Source organism: Epinephelus lanceolatus, chromosome 4, assembly GCF_041903045.1.
Source record: "Epinephelus lanceolatus isolate andai-2023 chromosome 4, ASM4190304v1, whole genome shotgun sequence".
NCBI classification, from domain to species: domain Eukaryota; kingdom Metazoa; phylum Chordata; class Actinopteri; order Perciformes; family Serranidae; genus Epinephelus; species Epinephelus lanceolatus.
The window spans coordinates 2,463,501-2,485,323 of NC_135737.1; the positions used below are offsets into that span (position 1 = coordinate 2,463,501).

General features: G+C 43.8%; 1 protein-coding gene across 3 annotated transcripts in view; it reads left to right on the plus strand.

Moving 5' to 3' along the window:
- bcas3 (BCAS3 microtubule associated cell migration factor) overlaps nucleotides 1-21,823 on the plus strand; it is an 877,760-nt gene that overhangs the window by 610,325 nt on the left and 245,612 nt on the right. Inside the window, exon 24 of one of the 3 annotated variants that reach the window (XM_078166849.1) lies at nucleotides 13,377-15,398. The exons of the other annotated variants lie outside the window; for them this stretch is intronic. Within the exon in view, the coding sequence (XP_078022975.1) occupies nucleotides 13,377-13,426 (50 nt within the window). The 3' untranslated portion in view covers nucleotides 13,427-15,398. Of the gene's footprint in view, nucleotides 1-13,376; nucleotides 15,399-21,823 lie in introns of those variants that run through there. 3 annotated transcript variants of the gene reach the window in all.

The following is a 21,823-nucleotide window of genomic DNA, read 5'->3' on the forward strand; positions in this document are numbered from 1 at the left end:
ATACATAGACAACGTCTGTCTTGGACAAGAGTTTAAAGCCTAAAAGTTAGGCAGGCGTGTGGGCTAGAGAGGATGGAGGGGGTCAGGGTTTGAAAACACACATTGTACTCATACTACACAATTCAGCAACTTCATTTCAATCTTAAGAAGGGAGGGGTGTACCGCTGCAGAGGTGGAGAATATGACTGAAGTGTGAAGAGAGACTTGTGTTTGGCTGGCCCAGCATAAAGTATGTTTTAGAGTGTCTCTGTGTGGTTTTGTCGTATCATCCAGGCGTTGTTTTGGTCAGGAGGTGGGCAAGGCTTGGAGGAGTTGGAGGTTAAAAGACCGTGTGACGCTGTTGTGGGATGAGGCGTTGAACTGACCGCTTTTGTGCCAAACAACAAAAAGATGCTTGCGCCAAAAGCAGGCCTGCCTTTGTCCTCATTCCTCCCATTATGTTTGCACCACTGCAAAATATGATTTCAGATCATCCCAGAAGAAAAGGGAAGATGGGTTATGAGTGGGGGGCGGTTCTATCTGTGTATGTGTGTGAGTGTGCGTGTGAAGGGAGGGAGGTGAGGAGGAGGGACAGCTGCTGAATAGCCTCCTGTGTAGTAATCAGCAGGCTGAGCCCCCCAGGATGGGGGAAGAAGAGCGGGATAAAGACTGTAAGTGTTCTAAAGATGTGACCGCCACACCACCGCTTCTTTTGCCTTGTGGGCACTAGGAAAGAATTCACAGATCTGTCATCTGCCAGACATTACCCCAACACATCCTCCCCCCACCTCCACCCCTTTTTCTGTCTCTTTCTGTCACACACACACACACACGCACGCACGCACGCGCACGCACACACACACACACACACACACACACACACACACACCCCTGTTCTTTCCCCAGCCACCCTCAAGGTTCCTTCCTGTAACTTTGGGTGACCTCCACTCCAGAACAGACACACAATAACCTAGCGGATCTCTCAGTGGCCCCCTCCTGGTGTGAGAGGACTTAGCCAGTGTCTCAGAAACTTATGACTCGCCTTCAGGTAGACTGCAACTGTGTGTAAAAGAACGAGGTCAGGTTAGAAGCCAAAGAGGAGCACTAAGGATGCTTGCCCTGCACAATGCACTCCAACAAGAAGGCAATATAAACATGACACACAGGGTGGGGGAATTCCTCATGCATGGTTACTAACCAAACATGAAATGTTTATGTTGTCTGTGTATGGGAGGTTGAGTGGATATGCACGCCCAATAAAAACAAGGAACAAAGTTGACTCTGATCTGCATGCAGTGCCTTCCACCATTTCATGTATTCTTGCATCACAGTGTGACAGGGAGGATGGCTGCTGTCCCCTAACCAAAGATACGGATATTGAACAGGACAAGACATTAACATTTCACCAGCACCTTTCCTCCCCTCTTCTTTTTCTCACCCTTTCTCTCCTTTCTTTTTACATGCTGGCATTCCCCAGAGCGTAGCACACTCACAGTGTGCTGGGGGAAGTGCCACAAGCCAGAGGCACAGCCACAGCCACATACTGATAGGGGATAGAGCAAAGTGAGCTGAAGAGAGGTATCTCAGCAACAATAAATTTGCAGCCTTCATACAGAAGAAGAGACTCAGGCAGCCTGCTTTAACCCCATGCACCCCACTCTGGTTGAAAATTTAAATAACTCAACATTCAAAGACCAGGCTACAGAAAGGTTGTCCCGAAATGAATTTTTAGTCTTTTTTTAATTGCTTTATTGCATTTCTTTAGTGTACTTGTTATTTTCTAAGATAATTCTTGGCATCAGTTTTTTGTACTTAGTTGTGTTGGTTTTTTTATATTAACAGAACCTTGTGTTCCAGCTATCTGTATTGCTAGGGTTTATTTACTTGTAATGATGGAGGGGAATGAAGTGTAGGTGAAGTCTGTATGGGTGTTGTTAGGTCCAAATTATTTTCATTCGTCACTTAGATAACCTATTCTGAGGATAATGTTGTTGAGAACTTTAAGGAAAGAATATTCAAAGACTGAGTTGGAGAAATGTTACAGTGGCCCAGAAATGACAGGGTCCTGGCAGCCTTTGTTGCTTTTGCTTCATTTCATTTGGTTTCTTAATAAAAGACTAGAGGTAGTTTGGGCCAGAAATAAAGTGCACTCTACCCAGCCCTGACCATTCCGCTGTTTACTTTGAGTATGACATTAACACCCAGCGTACATATGTTAAAAGCACTCTCAGAAAGTACAGTGTGTGGTCGAAACAAGGGATTTGTTCAAATTGGGCTCTTAAATATCATGTAACATAAGTGGAAACAAATGTGGATACCTCCGCCATGTTATTCTTCCGTTGCTTCGCCAAAGACCTGGGCTTTGAGACAGCTTGTGTCTTGACAACTACTGAGTAAAACTGAGGCAGAAAAAGACAGAGCTCAAGCTTTTTTTGCCCCAAGCTCTTTGTTACACTCCAAGCCTGTTTTATGAGACACCTAGGAGTGTTTAGAGAAGCCTGGCTCTTAGGCCTCCATATTACAGCCTCTGAGAGTGTGTAGGAGGGCCAAGTTATGCCTAATGTGCAATGTCCATTGAGTCGGCTGTTATGCATGGAAATGAATGGTGGTCAAAGAAACAGTGTCCTGTATCAAAGAGCTGAACTAACATGCCTTTCTCACGGAGTCGGAGAAGTGGCCCTTTGTCACAGCGGACGCCTGCTATCGACTCCCAGCATCTCACAAAATATGCCCCATTGTTGGAGAAGGCCAACTCCGTTTACAACTCTGAACTGACAGCATTCCTGAAGTCAGCAACACCAACCCCTCCTCCTCTAACTATCAAGAGTGACAGTAATAAATCACATTTACGTTTACCCCTTGTCATTGAGTATCTTTTTTGCCTAATTGAACTTACCTGAGAATTGATTTTAGGGTCTTTTTTTCCCCACACAGATAGTATTTTACTTGTGTGTCTTACTCTATGTGACTTACATTTATTGTATTGTATCTATTTCAAGAATACATCTTTTACTGGTATTCCAAACGTATTGCTAAACAGAGTGGAAATTGAATTTATGGTGACTTAGGAGAAGTAAGTAAGAGAAAATCAGTAAATGTCATCAGGTCCAAATCATCATCCAAGTCATCCATGAATCCAGTCTGTTTAGATTTACAATTGTGGAAACACACTTTGAGTATTTTGGTGAAGGTAAGATGGATTGGCACACCAGAAACCACCACTAATATGACTCTGAATTGTTGCATTCATTCATGCTTTACTGGGGTTGTGTATGTGATCATGTGGAGCACTTTTCTCTTATTAATTTTGAAGGATCTAATTTAGAGCCATTGTGTTTTTACAGCCATGGACTGGAAAAACAAAAACCCCTCATATTTTCTGAGGGCATGTGCTGTTGTGTTGAAGCTCAGAAGCGCAACAACATAAGTTACAGAGAGACAGCATAGAACAAAAATACAGTGCTGCTAGCTCAGTCAGTTACTGGTACCAATATCCAAAATGTGGCGAAGATGTGACAAGCAAGCAGTGACCACCAACAGCTTTCAAAATGGCCATCATGACTCATAGCAGAGGATGTGAAATCAGATAGCGAGATCTGAATTTCTTGTAGGTGGCACGGTGGTGTAGTGGTTAGCACTGTTGCCTCACAGCAAGAGGGTTCCTGTTTCAATCCCAGGAGTGAGCCCCTCTGTGTGGAGTTTGCATGTTCTCCCCATGTCAGTGTGGGTTTTCTCCGGGTACTCCGGCTTCCTCTCACAGTCCAAAGACATGCAGGTTGGGGATAGGTTAACTGGTGACTCTAAATTGTCCGAAGGTGTGAATGTGAGTGTGAATGGATGTCTGTCTCAGTGTGTTAGCCCCGCGATAGTCTGGCAACCTGTCCAGGGTGCACCCTGCCTCTCAGCAGGGATAGGCTCCAGAAGAGTCAAGTCAGATTTTGAATTAGTTATTTCAGCTTAAATTACTACAGTTTTCCTTGTGTCATTGATATTTTGGTTGTTTCTCATTCATTGAGGTCCCCCATGTCTCCTTATATGTCCTGAACCCTTGTAGTAAGGTAGACTATTGGAGAAGACCTCGCTTTGGCAGTACCATCCAACACAGAAAACAAGGGGTAAGAGGGGGTTAAATTTAATTCCTCCTCCCAGTCTGGAACATGCAGTGCTCAAGAAGAGACTTAGCTCATCTCTGTCCGCAACTAAGCGTAATAAACCCTGAGAGAGAGCTGAGGGCTTCCTTCTCTGTGAAATAGGTGGCAGTGAAAACAGTGCTTGGGGAAAACAGGCGGTTGAGTCCATTTTAAAAGCCCTACCACCGCCACTCCATCCACCATGCACTCCACTTTTTACGGCATTGGTAGTGTTGGCATGTTTTTCATCAGAAGGGGGCTATTTACTCGGCTGCAGCCCCAGCATGAGTGTGTGTCTGTGAGTGAGAGAGAGAGAGGGAGAGAGAGAGAGAGAGAGAGAGAGAGAAGTAAGGCTCAGAAAAGCATTTATTTATAGGTATCTGAAAGCTGCGGGGCCCTGAAACTCTGGCATGTATTATGACGTACCTTTGAAAAAGCAAAAACAAAACCCTGTACATCCAGATCCAGCTATTTTTATCACTTAGTTTAACTCCCAATTGTACTCCATAAAAGCTACATTACTACCCCACCTTCTACGCCCACATTACCTTGTTAGTTCAAACTCTTCATTTTTAGTGTGCTCAGAACCCATGCAGGTGTCCAGTGAAAGTATATCTGCCAGGAATCTCTGTCTTGCATGACAATGGAACGAACAACCTTTGCTCTCAGAGCCACTGTGTTGTGTTGTCATTAGAAATGTACAACACTTGTTTAGTGACCATGCTTTAATGCAGAAGTCCATAGGCCCTAGGTCCACATCTGTCATTGAATATTGTCTGAATTGGATCACTTCTGATGGCGCTAACAACTCAAATGATGAAGTCAGCACCTCTCAACATCTCGCCCCTTAATGGAGTCTTCACTGCCTTTGTCCTTAACCATCCATTTTCATTAATTATTCATGGGGAGAAAGGAAAACCGTTTGAGTGGGTAACACTGATCCAGTGTACTCAACCAATCTATGCAGTGTAAGTAATAAAATACCACGCACTCAGACGACACAATAAAAGAGATGGAGACAGAGGAGATGCTTGTTAAAAATGTAAGTAGACGGAAGCTACCCGAAGACAACAAAGGGAGGAGGCGGTGGCTTGGGAGTCAAAAGACACAGCAACGACATCTTAGTGTCTGGGTTAATCAGCGAAACAGGCCGATAGCAGCTGTTGTTTCACTGTATCCACCCAGTCCACGGAGGGCGCCTGTCTAAGCAGAGGCTGAGCCGATGTGATGCGCCCCTGGTGCAGCTGAGTGATGCTAATTGGGATTAGCGCCCATTGCGCTAAAGTGACACAAGACAATCCAGGGCCAGCCCTTCTGGCTTCCACTTGCTGCACTGTCAAACTCTGCCATATGTTTTCTTCTCACTCTCAGGGATCTGGAAAGATGCAGGGCACCAAAAATAAAAGCCAAGGAAAAGAGTAGGTTTTCTAAAACAAAAAGCGGAGGACAAAGAGACTCAGCTACCATGTCAGGGTAGCAGTGCTGGAAAAGGTCACAATGCACTTTTGAACTTTCACTCTAAATAAGACTAGCTTTCCCTGCCTAAAATGAAGAAAAGGAGCAGTTGGAAATCCAGAAGTCATTCAGCAAAGATGAATCCATAAGATAAACCCACCCAGCCTGTGAAGAGAAGAGGTTGGAGAGATGATGTCTTTTTTTCCTTTAGATTTTGGAGGGGGGCTTTTCTGAGGTATTAGATCCATGAACTGGGAGTGCTGTATTGAATATTTTATCGACTGTCTGCTTGCCCCGTGCTGACCTGCCTGACATGGTAAGTTCCCGGCTCGCTGGAGACGCCACGTCGCTTTGCATCAGCTCAGCCACCCGTGAGGCTCTCCTGCATTTCCTGTGAATAAACTCGCACACAGTGGGGGAGGAAGAGAGGCCAGGACACAGGGGCACTGGGGCTGAGATGAGGAGAAAACACACACACACACACACACACATTCTTTCTCGAAGAACAACACACACAACCTTGGCTACAGTATGAACTCCCTTGGTCAGAGCTTGATGAATCCTCTGGAAGCACCCAGTGTATAGAAACAACCTGAAATCTCTATTTTACTCACAACATCTGCTGCTCTGATGAATATAGCAATCCAACAAGTCATCATACCTAAACTACAAAATATTAATACAATTACTTTGTCATTGGCCTCCAAAATGACACATTTGGAAAACATTTTCAAAAACAAACATTTTCTGATGTTATACACCAGTTGGCAGGACTGTACTCCTCATGCCTAAATGACACAATAATTCTCATTATATCATCTGATACCATGTCAACGCCTTAGCTGAATTACTGCATATTTGGGCATTAGAAGGCACCTGACTTCATGTTAACTATTGTATTAAAGTACTGAAGACGTAAATGACAAAGTATTAATAATCAACTCCAGTGATTTTTTTTTTTTGTTTATTACAGCAATTTCAAACAATATTTTATCATGATGAGCCTGTATAACAAATTGCTTAAGCTTGTTATAGCCACATTTGTGGTCATGGCAACGATATAATTACAGAACGATATGATAATATGCATAAAAGCATGATGCTGTCTTGTCTAGTGATTATATTGCAATCATTGCATTGAAGCGCACTGCACCAGTGCACTTCAAGTAAGAGTTGCCAATCGGGAATGCCATCTTTTTCACATGCGATGTGAGTAACATTTGCACAACAATAACAGGTTGAGAGTGACATGGTCTAGTGTGCTTAGGGTGTAATGCTCTGAGGATGTGAGCAGACTCTCTCTTACCCCTCAACACCCCCCTGTCCCCATCCCTCTGTCTCGGGCTCATTACTGGCAGTGGGGCTTCCTAATGTGTTAAAACTCAGTGGGGTGGAAACGTCAGCCAACGGACTTTGGTCCCCCAACGGTCTTTATTTATTCATGCAAGCGCTGGCCTCTCCCCAGGACAGTGTAGCGCTGACCCAGGAGGACAGCAGGGCCTAGAAAAAATGACCCTACATCAGGTCACTCAGCATTTTAGGCCAATGAGTCGACAGACGGCAGCATCAGTGGAGCACTGTGCTTACTTTTGTTGATGATCAAAGTGTGCAACACTCCAGCCCCGTGTTCTATTTTCCTCCCTCATCAACCTCCTCTGTGTTAACCCTTTAGCAGTTTAGTATTTATGTCCTTACTATCTTACAACTTGACAGAAAGACACATTAGCGCAGATAATGTAGGGATAAAAATGAGAAAAAGCCAGAGGCATCCAATTGTGACGTATTGGATGTGATACTAAAGGACAGCAAAGCCTATAAGAGTGACAGATTTCTTTTCCTAGACTGTATTTATTTTTACATAAAGTTCATAGTTGTGGTTCATGACCTGTGTTTTAACCATCAAACCACAGGTGCACCTGTGAAGTCCTAAAGCAAGACTGATGTAGTAACTAACTGCTGCTGAACAGTGACAACTGTGGTCACTGTGGCAATTACACGTAACTGCACGTCAAATTTTCTATTAGTTCTCCAAATTGTCTCAAGTCAATTGCTTTAATGACATCATGAGTACATGACTCGACATTAGCCACCTGCTACTGGTCACACCAGACCAAGTTAGACTGTAGCAGCAAAACATCTGAGTGTATTGAACTGATCAAGAGTATGTTTTATTGCTTATAAATTCGACTTTTTTTCAGGAAGAACATTGTGTTATTCCCTCTTTCAAAAGCTTCATTGACTTGCTTTGAATTGTGTTGTATCACGTAATTTAGGCATTAAAATGTACAATTAGACACTTGCAGGAAATTTCAGTTGTCAGCAGACTGTATCCAAACATATTAAAAATCTTTCACTTGTTGAACCAAGGCCTAAAGGTGTGGACACACCAAACCAACATCAAAGAACTAGCAGCGACGAAAGCCAACTGTTGCGTCGTCTATGTCGCCTCATGTCGCCTCACGTCGCCCTGTGTCAGTTGCATTTGAACACACTACACGGACTACATCCGATGGCCAAGTGGCACGTACGTTCTGTGCCTGCGTGAGAGAGAGCGGAGTGAGAGAGTGGTACATCCTGTCAGCCGAGGGGTTTCCTATCCGTGCAGCCGAGCACTACTCCACGGACTATTACATCCAGATGGTCCCAGTGTTTCCTCCGCAGGCTCCACTTCACTCAGCTGCCCGATAAACCCGCTGCTTCTTCTCATTTTAACCTGAATAACAAACCAGGGTTCGGTGCTCTGGTTGGATCCAAACGGAGAGCCGGGGCTAGCTCAGAGACTAGCAGAGGCAAACTGGCCAACCTGATCTCACAGAAAATGTGAAATGACCATGACCTCTTAACACTGCATTCCGTGGTGGCAGCACATAATGGGTTGAAATTACGTGCCGGTACCATGGAAACAATGCCAATGTATGGACTGAATATTTGAATATATCAAATATCTAGTATAGCTGAACTATCATGCTCTATTATTATTATTAGTATTATTATTGTTATTGATGGGAAATTATAACAGAGGAATATATTTGCCGTTTTAATATCAAGAACACTTTCGTGTTTTTGTGTGTATACAGGACGTTGTTGAATCAGGGAATTGGCTAGCCCCGAGAGCCGGGGCTAGCAGGGAGGCTAGCGGAGGTTAACTGGCTGTGCTTACCTCCGGTCATGCTGCGGCTAATGCTCCTCTAGCCTCACAGCTAGCTCCAGTTTGTTATTCAGGTTAAAGTGTGAAGAAGCAGTGGGTCTGTCGGGCAGCTGAGTGAAGTTGGAAGCACCAGTTAGCCCCGGTTTCACTACAGGCAGATTCACTCGCTACAGGGGCGAGGAAATAAAACCTGAACAGCCAATCAGAGTGATCTCCCTCACCAACAAGCTCCGCTGCCAATTCAACATGCTCAATCCGTCGAAAAGCTGCCGACGCCGAAGTGCCGACAGTGCAGGACACACCGCAAAAACTAGGCCAACAGACGCTCACCGATGGACTGACTTTGGTCGACGGCCTACCGCCGGCTTGGTGTGTCAGGACCTTTACACCTCCCCCTGTTAACTATTTAATCTGTGTCCTCTCTTAATCCTTTCATGTCTTCATTTTACCTCACACTTTCCAAGTAATCCCTCTCTTCTGTCAACATTCACAGGCTTTCCTCCTATGTTGTCCCCCCTGACTTCCTCAACCTTCCCTCCCTCCCTCCTCTTTGTTCTCCTATCCTGCCCATCACAGAGCCGTCAGAGAACATTTGGAGAAACCCTCAAAAATTGTTTGTTGCCTTGCTGTCATCCCTATTTGCCAAAAACCCAGACCACTGAGCCTATACGAGATGTTATACTATTGGCCCTTCAAAGTTGGCTGTCAGTTTCTCAGGAAAATCTTTCTTTGTTTCTTTATATTTAATCATGGCTAGATTATTGGAACTCCCTTTTCTTCATGTGCAACGAGAAGTCTCTGCCCTCCTACCATTAATCCAAAATGCAGCTGCCAGGATTTTATCTTTAACTTATATTTTGGGTACCAGAACCTGAGGACACATCACAACTAACCTGTCTTCTTTGCACTGGCTGGATGTCAGTTTTAGAGTTGATTTGAAAACCTTAGTTACCACTTTCAAAGCCCAAAATAGTTTGGCCCTAAGCTGTATTAACCCCCTATTTTCTGTCACATACCCTTGGGTTTCAGATGCTGCTCTCCTGGTGGTTCTTAAATGTAGACTAAAAAAACAAAGGTGACAGAGTGTTTGCCATCAGAGACTCTGAAACAACCTCCCAGAGGAGATTAGGATGGTTATCTATCTAATAAATTTAAATAACATAGGTTCGCATACATTTTTTGTAGCTGACAGAGAGGTGCCCAGCAACAGAATTAGTCATTCCTAAAATAAGTAAAGTCAAGTTTGTAGACTGTTTTTATATTTCTTGAATTTGTTAACATCTTGGTTTACACTGCAGTGGGCAGACGTGTAATGATCATAATAAGCAGCAATCACTAGCTATGCTTAAAAACCTCCATTATATAAATAGTGGATGAGACTGCATGGCACTGACTGACACTGACTCAGTGTAACCCTGCTTTAGACCACCAGAATGAAATGGGGCTCCAAGATATTTTTATGTGGGTATAAATAATTCAATTCCATACTTAACCTCAGCTCTTTTCTTTTGTATTATCACTATTCAGCATGTACATATAGTGTGTAAGGTGTGTGATTAATGTACCTCATTGGTTATTTAAGTTACTGTATTTTTTATGCAGTTTCACCTTTATCCTGGAAAAGAGAGCAGTAGTGTTAAGAAAACACATCTAAAGGAGATAAGGAGAATGTAACACTGGCATAAATTACATTATATATAAGAATGCTGTGCCTCTGCTATGCATTTACACCATATGATCACCTTATGATTATATTATAGGTAGAAAAGCTTTGATTATGTTCAGATGTTTTGAAAAATTAACAGTTAATTAACAGTAAAAATCCACTGACTAGCACAATTTGTTTCTTCTTTATTTTGTTTGTCACTAAACACCTTCTTATATAGTTTTAAAATTATTTTAAATCTTCTTGTTCAATGAATGCAGGATTATTCCCTGAAACACTGATTATAATGAACATAGTTTCATAATTCACACTATGAAGTCTCTTTGTCACAGATAATTTGGGTGCGGGTGCTCTGCTGAGGGGCACCCCAAAGGGAGTTATTGACACAGTTCACTTCCCCAGCCTAGATCTTTGCAGTCAGTCAAGGATTTGACCACTGACATGATGCAGACAAGCCTGTCTCTTCAAACCTGAAGCTTTAAAAAGCTGTTTTAATGTCGCACTGGCTTGTTGTAGTCTCCGAAGTGTGACATGACTTTGATCAGTTTCCCAATTTCTTCCGAAGAATCATTAAACTTTTATTTATTACTCTGGTGCTGCCTTCCTTCCTTCTGCCCACTGCCATTTCTCTTTGTCTCTCTGATCTCTGTCCCTCTCAAGTCATCTCCCATATCTCTGAATCCCTGCTCACAGTAAGTGTCAGGTCAAATGTCAAGTGTCAGGTCAGATCCAGTGGCACTTTTTCTATTTCCTTACCACTGTCCATACATACCCTTGGCCCTGCCATGCTTCATAATAATGTAATGTCACCATTACCTGCCCCCACAGCACTATTGGAACCCTCCAGTACACAGAGCAGTCACCAGCAGCAGCATCAGTGGGGCTCAAACTGTCAGCAGAGACTATGAGCATTAGAATGACACTGCTGCACTGCTGTTTGTGTCAGTGAGAGATGCCATCACTGTTTACTGTCTTTATTTCTGACACCTTTTCTACTCTTGTGTGTCTTTTAATGTCCAGAAGAGACATCCTGTAAAATCTTCATAAATGTCATTTTGTTAGGATTAAAATTACAACATATTAAGTTTGCAGTAGTATTAGCCACATGTATTTTCATTTTTATCAAAAGCTAAAACAGTTAATTAGTCAGAACATTGATTGCCCTTCTGTGTGGAGTTTGCATGCTCTTCCCATATCTCCAAGTTTTCCGGCTTTCTCCCACAATCCAAAGACGTGCATGTTAGGTTAACAGTTTACTCTAAATTGCCCATGGGTGTGAATGTGAGTATGAATGGCTGTCTGTCTCTATGTGTCAGCCCTGTGATAGTCTGGCGACCTGTCCAGGGTGCACCCCACCTCTCGCCCAATGACAGCTGGGATAGGCTCCAGCACACCCACAACTTTGTGCCAGATGTAGTTACAGAAAATGAATGAATGAATAAATGAATTTATTGACAGCCATTACAATTAATCTTTTAAGTACTCAAGCAAAAATGTTGAACACCCGCTGGTTTGAGCTGCTCAGTATTTGGATCTGTAAATGTATTATTCTTTGGTTTGGTTGTTTTGTTATGTTTTCTGATTTATTGCACCTATTAGCGGGGTGGTGCTTTGTCTGTTGAAAAATTAATCAAATAAATAATAATGATATAACAACAATATGGATACAGTTTGGTTAAAGATAGGCTCAAATCTGGCCAGGTTAGTTTTAGGGAAGGATCATGGTTTGGGATACAACAAGTTAAATCAGGAGAGACTCTTTTTTTATAGTAAAAATAATATTCATTAACATGTGCACATAAGAATGAAAAATGTGGAAAGTCTTTGGTGATTAGACCCCATAGAGATGGTATGATTTAAGGAGGGTGATGAATCCATAGTCGAATAGGGAACCCCCCCCTGGGGACTGAAATGAGCCCTGAATGAGATAGTACAACTCTGATGAGAAATGTGTGGTAGGAATAAGTCTGGAATGACAGCTAGGGAGCCACTAACTAGTAGATGATGATGATAGATGCAAAATAATCATTGAAAAGGAAAGTGGCAGTAGGGAAACGTGTTGAGGTCTAACCACCAAATAATATAGAAGCCAGAGATGAAGTATGCTGTGACAACAGGAATAATGGTGACATGCCAAAAATGAAGGCTAAAAAAATGTGTTGACCATAATAAAAAGTCAACAAGGACCAACTGAAAGAAAAGGTTATAAGACCAAACAGAAATTATGGTCAGAAGACCAACTTAAAGAAATTGTTGAAAAAAAACAAAAAACATTAAGGTCCGACGACCAAACATAAATTAAAGAGGCAACAGATGGCATCTTTTCCTAAATATATCATTATGAAAATAATGTGGGTTGCACAGGGTAGTGGCCACAGTAAAATCAGACTATCAGTGTTTACATTGGCTACTTAGTGGCTTTGCAATCTTCGTAATAAGCTTCTGCCACTGGGGATGAAATTTTGCGGAAAAAAATCTGCTTTACGGCAGGAAACGCGTCATGTATTGCGAAACTGGTCGGTCAGCCAATCAGGGACAGGAGCTGGTCCGCATGAGGTAGTTGAGTCATGAGCACAATGGCAGACAGATAAAGTTTGGAAACAAATGAAAATCGGCCTAGCAAAAGAAAACGAGCTCCTCTGTCTGAGGAGGCAAAGAAGAGCAAAAAGGAGAGTGATAAAAGAAGAGGAAAAACAAGAGTAAACTTCATTCAGGTGTTCAAGAGATGGAGGAAGCTCCATGACCAAAGAGGCTTCAAAACCGATGTCCAGCTAGCTTTCTTTCTAATGGATCAGTAAGTAACACGGCTAAATGTTAGCTAGAGGAGAGAGGACTGTACTGTACTGGCTGCTAGTCAACTCCTAGCTGGCCAGCATTGCAAATCGCTGCAACCAGGGACCGGGTAGCGAGTGTTGGTCGGCTGATATCCTTGTTGCCATTCTACGGCAGCCCTTGGACAGTGATACCCCCCTCCCTTCCTTCTGTTCTCTTCTCACAGAGGCAGCTATCGACGGACATCGCCCAGCTAATTTACGCCCAGCAAAGTGAACACTGAACTGCAACAGCCTTAGACTGAGGAGCATCAAAATCAGTTAACGTTAGTCCACACAGCTCTCCCAAGCTGGCCTGGAGAGCAGGGAGATCATGTCAGTCACTGGCCATAAATGTGAGGGCAGCCTTCGCAACTACTGGGCACCCAGCATCTCCGACTGGGAGAAGTGGAGTAAAATCCTCTCCTCCGCTCCCATTTGTCTGGTGAACGCCTCTCCTCTGTCAATACACTCTGCCAGCAATTTAATAATATTGATGCCAGTTGTAACATTTGAATGTTTTAGTAGTAAACCATGTTCTAAGCCGGATAATGTATAGTGAGCCCGTGACAGTTGAAAAATAACTCCGCTGTGCATCGGGGTTCCATTGTCGGGAGTTATTTTTCAACAGTCACCGGCTCACTATACATTATCCCTTACATGTCTACTGTTGTTTGTACTGATACTGTACATATTGGTATAATTTACTGTGAGTTGTTTGTAGTGGTACTGTGCATTCTGGTATAATTATTTGCATTACTATTTGTTTTTTCTTCAGATAAATCTGATAATTGTTGCTTTGTCTCCTTACTCATTTATTTAGTATAGTGTCCTCACATCTTCTCATTCTACATATACATAGAGGTATACTGGTGGCTTTACAGCCTACATTTTATTGATTATCTCTGATCCCCACGGTCAATTTGGTCGTTGCGACAGTGCGAGCAACACCGCTGACGCTAGGTGGCTCCAAGCTTAAAAAAAAAAAAAAAAAAAAAGGATCCTATCTGTTGCCTCTTTAGGTCAGCAAAAGAAATCAAGGGTCTAATGACCAAACTGAAAGTACTGTGACTGGTGTGAGGTCCTAAGGACCTTGGAGCCTATATGTAGAACATAATAAAAGGTCAATGAGGACCAAACATAAATAAAAGGTCATAAGACCAAACAGAAACAAAGGTCATAAGACCAACTTAAATAAAATGACGAATGTAAAATAAGGTCCGGTCACCAAACAGACATTAAAGTCAGCATTGACGAACAGAAATTATGGTCCGACGACTGAACAGAAAATACAGTGTATGAGCATGAGGTCCCGCAGACCTTGGGTGCACAGCGTGGGGTCCTAAAGACTATGTGTAGAACAAAACAAAAGGTCAGTGAAGACCAACTGACATAAAAGGTCATAAACAGAACAGAAACTAAGGTCATAAGACTAACTTAAATAAAGTGGTGAAAGTAAAACCAGGTCCAATGACCAAACAGAAATTAAGTCAGCATAACAAACAGTTATTAATGGTCACATGACCAACAAAAAGTAAGTGTTGCAAGGGGCTCTGCAGACCACCTATGAGCATACAGCAAGTGGTTCCGAAGACCATGGGTGTTTGTGCCAACAGCATGAGGTCCCACAGACTATAATTGTGCATTTGTGTGAGATCCCTAAGACCATGTAAATTGAGTGAGCAGCATGATAAATGCAAGCAAGCAGGATAGTTCCCAGGACCAGCAGATAATAAAAAAGCAAAAGCAGAAATTGTGATTCAATAACCAAGATGAAATAACGAGGGGCGATGCATGATTGTGAATTATAAAATGATAAAGGTCAGCAATTAGCAGACAAGCTGGTGTTAGTGCATGCAGCATGTAGTTCGAGGACCATGGATGACTGTGCATACGGCATGAGATCCTGTAGTCCATGGGTGTTGTGGGAACATGTGATAAATGACAGCCAGCCAAACTTAATTGAGGCAGACGGAATATGAACGAGTGCAAAGAAAATAAGTTTGAACAGCAAGCAAATATCAAGTTGGCAATAACAAAATAGCAATATGACAACCAAATGGAAATAGCAAATGGCTAATGCATGACACCATCAAATATGAAGGTGGACAACAGCAGGGACAAACTATGACCAAGACTTGATTGAGTGGTAGTAGACGAGAAAACCACGAAAGACCACCACCAGCTTTATGAATGACTTAGCAAGAAATTAGGGCACAGAAACTTTTATTTTATTTATGTTATTTTATTTTATTTATTTATTTTATTTATTTTTTTTTTAGCATGTTGTATTTGTGGGGAAAATGTGTCCAGCAAAAGACATGTGATTTGTCTGTGAGTGCTGCAAGTTATAGTTAAGCCAATTTGTGTACGTGTGTTTGAAATTGTCGCTATTAAGCCCTGTTTAATGTGTGTTTTAGGTGTGTTCTGAATCAACTAAACTTTATAGCACTCCACAGAATCCCTGCCACTGGCTCGTGTTTTAGAGGAGCCACATTGTGCAGCTGCATTTTTTCAAATGGGAATAAAGTCCTTGTCTTTGCATTTTATTTTGATCATGGTCTGTTTTTAAAAAACTGCTTGTGACATCTCAAATGTGGCTTTGACACGCAACTGAAAATACTGAGATATATTGTGTATCGCCAGTCAGCCTGTAAATACTGAGATATTAATTTTTGACCATATCACCTAGCCCTAAAAGACACTACCAACACTTGATTGGCAAATTCACCACTAAATGCATCTATCCCAACAATTATTAGACTGAGATTATTATTGCTCAGTTAGACCTAATGGGTCTTTTATGATAAATTTTATGTTTAATGTTTGTTGAATGTTTGTTTTGTGTTGGAGGACCCCCTCGAAAACGAGATGGTGCATCTCAAGGGGTTTATCTTCGAATTAAAATTTCAAATAAATAACTAAATAAATAAATACCCCACCACTGTACTGGACGAGTGTCTCAAACAGGATTAGAGATTACATGGACATCTTCAAGAGTATACTGACCAGCTGCATTTCCCCTGTAGGCAGTAGACAAAAGACACTCTGGATAATTGCTATACGTAAACGGAACATCTATGGTGCAGTGATGCTAACTGCATATGAGAGGGCGACCATGCGGCCACCTCGCTGAGCTCAAAATGAGTTACCAACTACTATGCATGCCCTCAATGTGCGAGAGATTGGGAAATAGTCAGGCTGCCACACGGTCTACTCTACATGACACAGACTGAGGCACATTGCAGGACTTATCCTTCGGGTAATATGAGGTCTAGCAAAGAGAACTAGCCAAGAAATTCCCCCTCCGATGACGCATGAGATATACAGGCCCTGCTGAGATGGGACTGAACGAGTAAAACAGGTAGTTAAAAATAAGTTGACTTGAAAAAAATTTTTATGATTATTGTTTATTGTTACTATTATTATTGTTGTTATTGTTGTTGTTGTTGTAGATGTTTATTTATTTATTTAAACATTTACTTGTCAAAACCTGTCTAGGAAAGGCAAGGCAAATTTATTTATAGCACATTTCAAACACAAAGGCAACCCAAAGTGCTTTACAGAGCCCAGTTACAGAGCGATCCTGGAAGGGCTGAACAATTGGTAATATCGATTCAGTTAGAAGTTTATCAATAAATACCAATGTCACAATCTTAATCTCAATCTCAAAAATCAGCCTTAGAGGGTTTACAGCACCCAGCATCCCTCTGTCTTGATTCACTTGAAGGTGACTCTGCTCATTCCACTATATCTATACACATATATTATCAGTTATTACCTGCGTTATGTTGTTTATTCATATATTTATCCTTAAATTCAAAAATATCTAAAATTAGTGTAGGAAATATTGATGTTACATAATTTATCATTTATTCTGGGGCAGCATTTATTTAGTTTAACGCACTTTGGGGAAATTATTAATTATCAATTGTCAATTCAAATAGAGCTCAAATAGCAAGGATCTTTGCACCTGTAAAGTGACTGAATGTAATCCTACAGAAAACCATGACAACGACTTTATAGACAAACATTTATTCTAACTACTGACACAGAAGACCAAGACGCAATTCAACTAACAACAGACAAGACAATGAGTAAATGCAACTATGAATGGAATGAAATGAATACAGCGATGCTCATGAATGAATGAATGACCAGAGTGAACCAGATGAAGCAGTGAGCAATGGTAAGATAATTATCAGAGGAAACTTTGATATGGGCCTGTGAAAAGCACCATTCAACAACTGAGAGGCATGGGAACCAAAAAGGAAACATCTGAAAACTTAGGGGAAATCCTAGTTTTATCTAATGCTCCCTACCATACTTAAACGCATCAAACCCCAGTACAGGAAAATTATGTTGTTTCACCTGAGCTGTAGCAGACCAGAAAGGAGATGCTCTGGAGGGGGAAGAGGAAAAAGCATCGCTGCTCCTTGGTGTGAACCGCTCCTGGTGCTGTCCTTCTCTTCTCCTCAGTCGAACTCCTTGGAGCTTTTGGGCCCTTTTGGGCTTTCTTGAACCCACATGGCAACTTTGGCTCGGGTGAGCTTGGCTCTCCATGTCGGTCATCTTCACACACCCAGTGTGGGCATGCAGGAGTCTGCCTTTCTTCAGTCCTGACCAAGTTCTTTCTGTTGGGTTTTAGCATGTTCAGTTCTGCTCAGGATGCCATCAAATTGCTCAGCGGAGCCACGCTGGACGGGGCCCAGCATGGCCCACTGGCTTCTCCAAAGTTCTTCTTCAATTTCTTCTTTTCTTTCTTCTTCTTACTCTTGACTCTACAAGACAAAAAGTCTCTTCTCATCTTATAGTTGTTCCAAGGGGTTGAGACTGGCAGGCAGGCTCCGGCCTCTGTGCTGTGATCGGCCTTGCCAGCTGTCTGTCTCAGGCTGAGTCCAGTAGGAGCAGTTCACTGTCACTGGCGGGACATTTCACTCCTCCCCTCCTGTACATTTGCTAGTTTAAAGTTTAATTTACTTTAATTGCTTCCTAGATGGTTAATGATGCTTGGAACATTTCTAATGCTTCCATATTTACTAACGCGGTGCTGTCTGCTATTGAATGGTACCAAACACACATTGTCTGCAACAGGATATTACCAACTTATAAATAAGTGGTCAACAGACACTACTAATTCAGATTTAAATGTTATACATGGTGATCATGTTATAACATCATATATATATGTACATGTGTATGTATATGCACTGAAATAGAAAGAAAGGTGAAGCATAACATTACAATCAATACACGTTGGTTCCTGGAATCGACGTTTCTGTCTTTCCTCTTAAAAGACAACTGCAGGGAAAGGTGTTATCACATTAACATACAGTACACACAGTCGTCTGCACCATAGGGGATCTGGTGCCGAGTCCTCTTCTTCTTCCTGCATGACACCAACACCAACACCTGACTGTTGTCTGCGCTTATGCGCCGAAAAGCAGTTCAGAGTCCCCGCCCTTTTTGGAGTCCCTGGGATGGGTGCTGGATATTGCCTTGACCGGGGACTCCATTGTTCTGCTGGGGGACTTCAATGCTCACGTGGGCAATGACAGTAGGACCTGGAGGGGCGTGACTGGGAGGAACGGCCTGCCTGATCTGAACCCGAGTGGTGTTCAGTTGTTGGACTTCTGTGCGGGTCGCAGTTTGGCCATAACGTACACCATGTTCGAACATAAGAATGCCCATCGGTGCACGTGGCACCGGGACATCCTAGGGCGCAGGTCAATGATTGACTTTGTAATCGTATCATTTGACCTGTGGCCGTATGTTCTGGACACTCGGGTGAAGAGAGGAGCAGAGCTGTCAACTGATCACCACCTGGTGGTGAGTTGGATCAGATGGCAGGGGAGGACGCCGCGCAGACCCGGCAGGCCCAAACGAGCAGTGAGGGTCTGCTGGGAACACCTGGCGGAAGAACCTGTCAAGATGATCTTCAGCTCCCACCTCCGGGAGAGCTTCGACCACGTCCTGAGGGCAGAGGGGGACATTGAGACATTCCGAATGGGCCTTGTTCCGCTCTGCCATTGTCGAGGCGGCTGTTGTGAGCTGTGGCCGCAAGGTCGCTGGGGCCAGTCATGGCGATAATCCCTGAACCCGCTGGTGGACACCAGAGATGAGGGGAGCCGTCAGTCTGAAGAAGGAGGCCTACAGGGCATGGTTGGTCTGTGGGTCTCCAGAAGCAGCTGATGGGTACCGGCGGGCCAAGCGGAGCGCAGCAGCGGCAGTCGCAGAGGCAAAAACTCGGGCGTGGAAGGAGTTTAGTGAGGCCATGGAGAAAGACTATCGATCGGCTCCAAAGAGGTTCTGGCAAACCGTCTGGCGCCTCGGGGGAGAAGGTGGCAACTTGCGCACATTGTTTACAGTGGGGGCAGGAGCTGCTGACGTCAACTGGGAACATTGTCAGGCGATGGAAGGAATACTTTGAGGAGCTCCTCAATCCCACCAACACATATTCCAGTGAGGAAACAGAGCTGGGGGTCTCGGGCGTGGGTCGTCCAATTTCTGGGGCAGAAGTCGCCGTGCCTGGAGTGGCAGACCGGGGTGGTGGTCCACATCTTCAAGAAAGGGGACCAGAGGGTGTGTTCCAACTACAGGGGGATCACACTCCTCAGCCTACCCGGTAAGGTCTACTCCAAGGTGCTGGAGAAGAGGGTACCGGGTAGGCTGAGGAGTGTGGGGACCAGAGGGTGTGTTCCAACTACAGGGGGATCACACTCCTCAGCCTACCCGGTGAGGTCCACTCCAGGGTGCTGGAGAAGAGGGTCCGGTTGATAGTTGAACCTCAGATTGAGGAGGACCAATGTGGTTTTCATCCCGGATGCGGAACCGTGGACCAGCTCTTTACCCTTGCCAGGGTGCTGGAGGGGGCATGGGAGTTCACCCAACCAGTCCACATGTGTTTTGTGGATTTGGAGAAAGCTTACGACCGTGTCGCCAGGGAAATCCCATGGGGGGGTGCTCCGGGTGTATGGGGTGGGTGGCCCCTTGCTAGGGGCCATCCAGTCCCTGTACCGAAGGAGCGTGAGTCTGGTTTGCATGGCTGGCAGTAAGTTGGACCTGTTCCCGGTGAGAGTTGGACTCTGCCAGGGCTACCCTTCGTCACCGGTTCTGTTCATAACTTTTATGGACAGAATTTCTAGGCATAGCCAAGTGGTGGAGGGTGTCATGTTCGGTGACGGGAGGATCTCATCCCTGCTTTTTGCGGATGACGTGGTCCTCCTAGCCCCATCGAACAGTGACCTCCAGCTCTTACTGGGACGGTTTGCAGCCGAGTGTGAAGCGGCTGGAATGAGAATCAGCACCTCCAAGTCTGAGGCCATGGTCCTCGGCCGGAAAAGGGTGGATTGCCCACTCCAGGTCGGGGCAGAGGTCCTGCCTCAGGTGGAGGAGTTTAAGTATCTCAGGATCTTGTTCACAAGTGAGGGTAGGATGGAGCGGGAGATTGACAAGCGGTTTGGGGCGGCGTCAGCAGTGATGCAGGCGCTTAACCGGTCTGTTGTGGTGAAAAGGGAGCTTAGCCAGAAAGCTAGGCTCTCGATTTACTGGTCAATCTACATTCCAACCCTCACCTATGGTCACGGGCTCTGGGTAGTGACCGAAAGAACGAGATTGCGAGTACAAGCGACCGAAATGAGTTTCCTCCGTAGGGTGGCTGGGCTCAGCCTTAGAGATAGGGTGAGGAGCTCGGACATCCGGGAGGGACTCGGAGTAGAGCCGCTGCTCCTCCACATCGAGAGGAGCCAGTTGAGATGGTTCAGGCATCTGGTAAGGATGCCTTCCGGACGCCTCCCTTGGGAGGTATTCCGGGCATGTCCAATCAGGAGGAGACCTCGGGGTCCTCCAGCGTGTCCGCCCCCCGTGTCCGCCCCAGTTTTACAAAAAACTAATTTAAGACAAACACAGACTTTGTCACTCTATGATAATCATCTGACTTTACTTGAATGTAAACATATGTTGTTTGGGGGCACTTACTGAAACAAATGATTCAGTTACCGTAAGCCTTCAATTAATAGCTCAAGCTTTACTTGCTTAAATCACTGAAGTCAACAGGCTTATATTTGGGATGGGCATCTATATGGGACAGGCCTTTAATTTTTTACATAAAACTGTTGCTCAGCAAAGATGGAAAATACAATTAAATGTTTGTTTAAATCAGTATGAATATTACTTGTTTGAAAATTAGGCTTTGAATTACATATCAATCATGAGTCATTCGTTTGATCTACCTCCAACAAACAACATTTCAGAGAGAGAGGGTTACAACACTTGTTTTATGGCACTGGGCATATTGACATGACACAACTTTATCCTGTTAAAACAATATTTACAACTTGGATTATTTTTGGGGGTCATCCCTATGTTTCCTGGGTTCTATGTTTCCCGGGTTCTGTGTTCCCTGCTTACCACCCAGAAAGGTTCTATGTTTCCCGGGTTCTATGTTCCCCGCTCAACCAAAAAGGGTTTTATGTTTCCCGCTTGGTTGAGCGGGGAACATAGAACCCGGGAAACATAGAACCTTTTTTGTGTAAGCGGGGAACTTAGAACCTTTTTTGCAGGATTAAGTGGGGAACATAGAACCCGGGAAACATAGATACGCTCCCACGGACTAAGGGAATATGAAGAACTTACC